This window comes from Artemia sp. Qi Xiang Cuo, unplaced genomic scaffold (assembly GCF_049724085.1).
Source record: "Artemia sp. Qi Xiang Cuo unplaced genomic scaffold, ASM4972408v1 HiC_scaffold_326, whole genome shotgun sequence".
Taxonomy (NCBI): domain Eukaryota; kingdom Metazoa; phylum Arthropoda; class Branchiopoda; order Anostraca; family Artemiidae; genus Artemia; species Artemia sp. Qi Xiang Cuo.
In genome coordinates, this window is record NW_028297735.1 from 2858 (window position 1) to 11220 (window position 8363).

Consider the following 8363-nt stretch of genomic DNA (forward strand, 5'->3'; position numbering starts at 1 on the left):
TAATGCACAAAAAAGTATTGGTTTTCCAAAAAAAACAATAAAAACTTGGTTTCTCAGAATGAATTGAATCTAACACCCACAAGTTCCCAGGCCGAAGGATTCTCATGCAAAAAAAAACTAGAGATAATGTAGGTAGTAACACTGGATCCCTAAGAATATAGGGAATTTTTTTTATCTATGGGCCCAAAATTTATATGTGAAATTCTTCTTTAAGGCAAATAATCCCTAACCTCATAACCAGAGACCTTTGTATACAACTAGTCATCATTCTAGAGCTCTACAAAGAGAGATCCTTATATTACTTCTAGCTGCAATTTCAGGTAAAGACTGAAAAGAAGAGTTTGTCCAAAAACTGGGCTGTAATAAGATCATTAAGCTAAATAAGTTTCTGAATGGCTTAAAGCTTTATACAATAAGGGAATTTTTTCTTTCTTTTCTTTTGAATGGTAAACAAATTGACAAGAGTATATCTAGATCTTGACAATCTGTCCTTGCTAGAGACATGCTATTGATTTATGCATTCTGCTCATAAGGTATGATTTTTCTTTGAGTACACTAGATGTTGGCTTGGTTCCAGCATATTCAGTTACTTGCATTGATGTATATGCAATCATGCACTGCTAGTACTAATCTAGTGCTACTGAATTACTGCTCCAAAAGATCCAAGCACTTCTAGCATTGCTGATGACAGCTGCCAATAATACAATTGTTTGATTGCAAGGCCAAAACCTGGAATGATAAGGGTATTACAGGAAGCAATATAGGCAAATTTTGAATAATGCAATGAACAGCACTTGGATTTTCCCTGAATACATAGTAAATTTCTCAGGTTTTCTTGTAAATAAAATTTTGTTTAATGATTCCATAAAAATCTTCCAAAAATTATTAGTACCCACCCACCCATTATATTCTAAAAAATCAAGCTTTTCTTTTCCAAGAAAAATGTGAATTACTGTGTAGTTACAGGGTGTAAAATGCTCCTGGGAAACATTGCCTCTCATTTCAAATATTTGATTAAAAATCTTTAAAAATATGTTATATTAGATTACATATAATATGATTTAATATATTTTTGGGGGATGGCCTAGAACAACATTAAACCTGTGCATTGGCTTTGCTGAAAATTTTCTTTAAAAAGTACCAAGTTTGGAAAAATATGTCAATATTTTTCTTGTTTATCTGAATATTTGTTTTTGAAATTTCTGTTGCCTTTCAAGCATTTTAGAGAGGCTAAGTCATGGGTCAATATATACGAAATCATATTGCTGTCTTCACCGTAAAGTCTAGCTCTATAGTTATTCGTGCCGCAGTGACCTGACGTCAATCTGAACAATAGGTGTCCTTCGTGTCTGCTAAGATTTTTATGAATTGACTTTTCGAACTTCCAATGCAGCTTGCTTGTAACAAATAAATTGCCAGTCTGATCTCTCCCATTCTCAAAGCTTTCTCGTAATACAGCTTTACACACACACTCCAATTGACTGAACACTATGGGGGTAGAGCAATTACGAATCATTCCTTCTGTGGCTGCTTGTTTGGCTTTGCTATCTGCCAATTCATTTCCTATTATTCCCACATGTGATGGAACCCACTGCAATGCTACTCTCCTCGATTCCATCAACATCAACAACTTTGAATAACATTCAGCTATTTCTCCTGATTTGTACCGATCTGCCTGGAATGACTTAATGGCAGAAATCACAGCTTTAGAGTCAGAACATATCAATATGCCAAAATATTCCTCGTGCACTTCTGATAATAAAAACTCAAGTGCTTCTGCAAGAGCTACTGCTTCTGCTTGGAAAACTGATGCTTTACTGTGAAGTTTAAACTGTTTTGAAACATTCATTTTAGGGACAACAAATGCAGCACCAACCATCCCTTCATTTTTTGATCCATCTGTATAAATGTCTAAGAATCCTTGATACTTTTCTAACTTCCATATCCGGAAACAGGTATTCCAATCTAAGTTATTAGTCTGCTTAAGGTCCAAACCACATACTACAGATTTCTCTTTCCAAGGAGGTGGTAGCACCACTTGAGGTAATCTTAACATATCAGTAAACTTCAGTTCAATTCCCTGAGGTTTTCCAATATTCTCCCATTGCTCAAATATATTTGTCTTGAACCTCTTATTTTTGGGGCTTGCAGTGAAGAGTCTTCCTTGTTTTATAAGTCTTGACTTCAAAGGGTTGGTTTTATCATCTATCCATAAGCTTTTCATATACTTCAATACACTAATTTTCCTTCTAGTCTCAAGTTCTGGTAGACCACTTTCAAATAGTAAGAATATCACTGGTGTTGTTTTTCTTGCTCCAAAAGCAATTCGTACTGCAGAGTTTTGTATTACATCCAGTCTTTTTAATGTTGAATGTGGTCCAGACCCATATATCACTGAAGCATATTCAATTTTAGGTCGAATATACTTCACATAGAACTCCAATAACATATCTGCCTTCATCCCCCATGAGTATGAAGTGAGCAACTTCATAATATTCAATCTCTTCATACATGCATCACGAACCATTTCAACATGTGGGTACCAACTCAGTTTGTCAGTAATTACACACCCAAGGACCTTAGTCTGTTTCACTTACTCAATAGGATTACCATTGAGATAAAAAATGGGTACGTTCGTTATTTTCTTTCTAGTAATCACCATCATCTTAGATTTGTGAGGGGAAATTTTCAAATCGATTCCCTTGGCCCAATGTTCAATTTGTTGTAATGTGGATTTTACAACCTCCATTGTCTCTCCTAGTGTTCTTGCTACTGCCTAGAAAAAATTATTGTCAGCAAATATCATCCCTTTCGACTCTCCATTCTCAATTGGTATGTCATGTTCTGCAATATTATAATAATAAGGACCAAGTACTGATCCTTGTGGACCCCCGCCTCTTCTACTTAATATAATACTAGACTCTACAGAGCCAACTCTAACAGTGTTTTCTCTTCCTGTCAAATAGTTCTCAGTAACAGCTAATGTCCTTCCTCTGATTCCGGCTTACATAACCCCACTAAATATCAGACGATGCACTATTGAATCAAAAGCACTCTTCACATCCAAATGGACAATAACCATAATCCATCTGTTCTGCAATACATAAAGGGCATCTTGTTTAAAACAGAGCAGGTTTTCAACTGTGCTTTTCTTTCTCCTAAAACCACACTGGATATCTTTTAGAAAACCCCTATTTTCTATCTCCAAATTTCTCCTCTTTTTTATCAGTTTTTCAAAAACTTAACCTAGTACTGGTAACAGTGTGATACATCGATAGTTTCATTTTTTGACATATCCTTACCAGGCTTAGGTATCATCACGACCTGGCCTTTTTACCAAATAGTAGGGAACACTCCACTGTCCCAAGCAAGGTTCATTACTTCCAATAATGCATCCATCCATTTATTAGGCATTGCTTTCACGAATCGTGAATGAATCATATCAGTGCCTGGTGAAGTATCTGTAAGACTCGTCACAATATTTTCCAACTCTTGCATGGTAAATGGCTGGGTATAGGGTTCATCGTTACCAACTTTAATAAGTTTTCTTACTTTTACTGTTGATCGTGCTACCTCATCATGAAAGGGATCTTCTCTTCCGATAGTCTTTAATAAATGCTTTGCACCTCCATGGCTTTTTCTAAATCACTAATCAATATCTTGTTTTCAAAAGTAAGGGGGGGTTCCGGTCTGATCACCTTTTGCTTTCATATTCTTTATAAACTGGTAAACTTTAGACACTGGCTTCCTAAAGTCCAGACTTTCAACAAATTCTCTCCAACTTCTACGTTTTGCCTCAATCACACATTTTTTAAACTTGGTGAAAGCGTTTTTAACTGCAACATAATTCTCGACTGTAGATATCCGCTTGTAAATGTTTTGCTGGCACTTTAACTCCTTTTTGAACTGACTGCACTCCTCATTCCACCACTTAGAATAATTCCTTATGGTTTCACATCCATCAGACATGGGTCTAGAGTTTTTGGCTGCTATTATGAGTCCATCTTGAATAGCTTTCACTTTTTCATCCAAGGACTGTGCTTGCTCCATAATTTGTTTAATGTCCATATTTTCAAGTTGACAATTAAATTCATTCCAATTTTTCTTTTTATTCTTAAATCTTGGAATGTTAGTTGTTTGATGTGGACATGGCTTATCCACGTGTACTAACACTGGTAAATGGTGGCTATACAGTGTAGGATCTTTTACCACCTCAACATCTACTTTGTTGCAAAATTTAGTCCTTGTAAACACCAAGTCTATAGTTGAATAAGTACTGGATTGCACATTCTTTCTTGTACGAAAACCCTTAGGAGTGGCCAAGTATACATCTTCTTCAAGTAAAAATTGTTCTATACTTTTTCCGGAGTCATTAATTAAATCACATCTGCACCACATTTTACTGTGTGCATTAAGGTCTTCAACTATTAAAAGTTCTTCTGCTTTAGGTACCTCATCAAAAATTTCAACTACCAAGGAACCAACTTCCTTGTTGTTACCGCTTGGATTGTAAATATTCACTATGTTGATCACAGTTTTTGAGTCCAGATATAATTTACATCCAATTACCTCCACTTCTTCTGAAGGCTCATCACCATAATCAATGTGCCACTGTTCATAATGCAAATCTGTACGGATTGCAATCAGAACACTTCCTCCATTCTTTGTTATTCTGTCTTTCATTATTATACTAAATCCATTATATCCTATTTTAATATAATGTTAAAGCTATGTATCTTGAATGCATAGAACATACACTTTATCTTTAATCGCATAATGGCACACCCTGTCCTTCTTCTCCTTCATCACTGAACATGCATTCCAATAAAGTAACTTTAAAGTCATTTGTCTATACACTTGCTTCTTGTTGCTTCACAATCAATTGGTCCCATATTTAATTCATTGATAAATGAACAAAATTTATCCACTTTCTCCAGCAGGGGAAGGCTGGTCATATCTAGCAAATCTGGGGATAATAATAATCCAACAAGAATTTTTGTACCTGTGTCTGATACTCTTCTATATATGTCTTGTTCGGTTCTTTGTTTTGGAAGACCACTACGCTGTGTTGACTTGGCACTATGAATTTGGTTACTGTGAATAGCTTGGGCATATGTTCTGTACATAACTTGTGCTCTCCTATATCCCATGTTATATTTTTCTGCCATTTCCAGAATATTTCTATTTTGCTGCCTAATTGGACACTTCCTTGATGTTTAAGAATGGCAGCCTTTACAATTGGCACATTTGTAAAATTTAACTTTTTCTGCAGGATCAATGTTTTTGAGGGGACAATTCACAGACTCGTGCTTTCCACAGCACCTCAAACAGACTGGCTCATTTGCTTTACAATTTTTCTGTACATGGCCATAACACTGGCATTTAAAACACTGGAGAATTCTACGATTGTAGACAAAAACTTCCTTTTCCTTCCACAGCACCATACACTGGGTGGCAGAAAAGTGCCTGTAAAAACGACCATGACCGCATAACTATCCTCAAGTTTCTTTAAATCCCTGTTATATCTCTTTTGACGAATTACTTCTGTAATCTCAACAGATGACTCTATGCATTTTTTAAGTTGTTCCTTGCTTAGATTCAAGGGCACTCCCTTGATGATTCCTCTTTTAATACATTCCTTCTTTTTCCCCTCACTGATACACCTCCAATTGATTGTATTTTCATTACTTTTTCAGCTTCTTCATTGTCGTTGACATGAACTATTAACACATTCCTTTCTCTATTTGATTCAAAATCAAACTTGATGGGAAAAACATTCTCCTTTAAACATTTCGATATTGAAAAATCATCTGCTAGTTTCTCATTTTTATCTGTCACTTCAAATTCCACTCTTACTTGAAGCGATTCATTCAACGGAATCTCACTTTGACCAGAAACTTCTGCTTCTAATTCTTGCCTTTTTACTATACTTTCCAAATTCTCTACTGGGGACCTCACAAGTTTTCTTCCCAAGGATGGATTCAAACCCAGACTTGGGAATCTAATCTTTTCATTCACTCTGCCATCGATTAATCCTTCTGCCAACATTGGATTTACACTTGACATATCCTCATCAGAATCCTCTGATAATGGTGGAAATTCATTATTATTATCAAGCACCTGGAACCTGTTTTTAACAGGTAAATTATATCCACTCATACTAAGCGCACTGAGTCGTCCATTAGAGTCACTAACTGGGATATGCAAAACTTGCTGCTGAGGCTGGAACTGTCTCTCCTGGGGAAAATGGGCAGCCTGAAACTGGCTGTATGGCATTGGAGCTGTAATATACTGCATAGTGCTTCTATACTGTCCTCCAGCACTGGTATTCGGTTGTATGATCATATAGGGTGGAGTTGGATAAGCTCCAGGAATTAGTGGACACCCCTGCTGGGGGTCTTGGCTGCTCATATTGTCACTTCCAACTTTAATACCACTATTCAACTTACTTTCCTTCAGTTTACAGTCTTCTTAACCATTAAAATCACCAAAAATCTCAAAAGAAACCAAAACCGCGGGAGGGAGAGAATATACTTTCATTTTGGTTTTTTGAATTTGTTGCGATTTTTACATTGTAGACTGCTACATGCATCCTAAATTTCGGCCTCAGTTTTCCAAAAAACACCGAATGTAGATGCGGCCTTAGGCAGTTTGATTAGAAACGCTGGCTCTGGAGTAGAATCAGTAGCCAGATGACAGTTCCAAGAAGAAGCAAATCACATTAGAAAATACCGCATTTTCAAATAAAATAAAAATGCTGGTTTATTCAGGTATCCAAGACCTCTTCGTTATTGTTTTTCGAGTGCAATATATTAGATTGAAAAATTATTCTTTTTGCAACAATTTCTAGGCTAGATCTATTGACCCAGTCACTATTTGTGACAATATAATGGGCAGAGGCTTGACTAGGCTAGGAACTCAGTTAGGCCTATATAGTGCAATTATTACTCTTTCCTCAAGGATCCTATAGTGATTATAATCAACATTATGACATGGATTCATTCATGTTATGTATCAGTTAACTTTTGGTATGCAACCTAACCAGTCAAAGTTGAATAGGCCTAACCGTGTTTTTAAGCTATTGTTTATTTCATTTGATTTATTGGTAAATATCTACAGAATCATATTATTTTGTTTGGAATAAAGTGAATACACCATTTGATGCCTTTTTTCCTGCTGATTACAAATAAAATAAGCATTTTTATCAGAAATGTGTTTCTGCCCCCCCCCCCCCCCTATATAGGCCAATTCAGGGCTAGGTTAGGTTAGGGGTCAATATGTACAAAATCATATTATTCAATTTATAACTGGGATTTATTTTACTATATACATAAAAACAAACAAACAAAATACCCCCAGAAGCAAGCTTGTGCGGTTCAAATAAGCAAGCTTCCAGAAGCAAGCTTGTGCGGTTTATTGAGTTTCAAATAAAGTTAATACACCATTTGATGCCTTTTTTTTTATGCTGATTACCAATATAATAAGCATTTCTATCAGAAATGAATTTCCGCCCCCCCCCCTATATAGGCTATACCTGAATTTGCATAAATAGGGGGGGTTGAAATTCATTTCCTATAGAAATGCTTATTATATTTGTAACCAGCATAAAAAAAGGCATTAAATGGTGTATTCACTTTAGTCCTAACTCAATAATATGATTTTGTATATATTGACCAGGTTAGGTGTAGCCTGTATAGGGATTGTCCTTATCAGATTGTCCTGTTGTATGTCTTATGATTAGGCACTTTTTAATACCATTTTTTTTAAGTCTAGAATTTGGGCTGTTGATAAGGAATTATGTTAATAAAAAAATTCTCAGTTCATAATATGAAGAATTTTTATAGTCAACATTTCAGCTTTAATACCACTATATTGGACCCCCCCCCCCAATGTGCAAATACAGCCGTCAGACAAATTTTATATTTCTAGTAGTGTAAAATTAACATTAAATGAAAAATGGTAAAAATAAGGTACTCTGTTTGAAATCCAGGGCAAAATTGGCATTTTGGACTTCCCCTGTAGCCACAATACCAGTTTAGTATGTCTTTTTAAGCCTCACTTTCAGCTTTGGATGAAAATGTTTGATGATTCTGATTTTATTGGGCTTAAAAAAGTAATACTCCTGCATCTAGAGTTTCATCAATTTAATAAATAGTCCAGTTTTTCCCTTTGGTAATTTTGTGCCTGGGATAATACCTCAGCACTTGGACAGTTGTACCTGATTTCAGACATCTATTCTTTAAAAAAAAAAAAAAAAAATGCCATTAGTTGTGAGTAAAATAATATTAGTAATTTTTTGTTACTACATTTAAACCTAAGAAATGTTACCCTAATAGCCTTGCATATTTAAATAGCTGTATTCA

General features: G+C 35.5%; 1 protein-coding gene across 1 annotated transcript; it reads right to left on the minus strand.

Moving 5' to 3' along the window:
• Window positions 1–649: 649 nt before the first annotated feature.
• LOC148938833 (uncharacterized) lies at window positions 650–2527 on the minus strand (the record flags this gene model as incomplete). The annotated part of the gene is made up of 2 exons (XM_089107501.1): window positions 1510–2527; window positions 650–729 (listed from the first exon to the last, which is right to left on the minus strand). Coding segments are annotated over exons 1-2 (1098 nt in total), but the record flags the coding sequence as incomplete, so codon positions are not given.
• Window positions 2528–8363: the final 5836 nt, after the last annotated feature.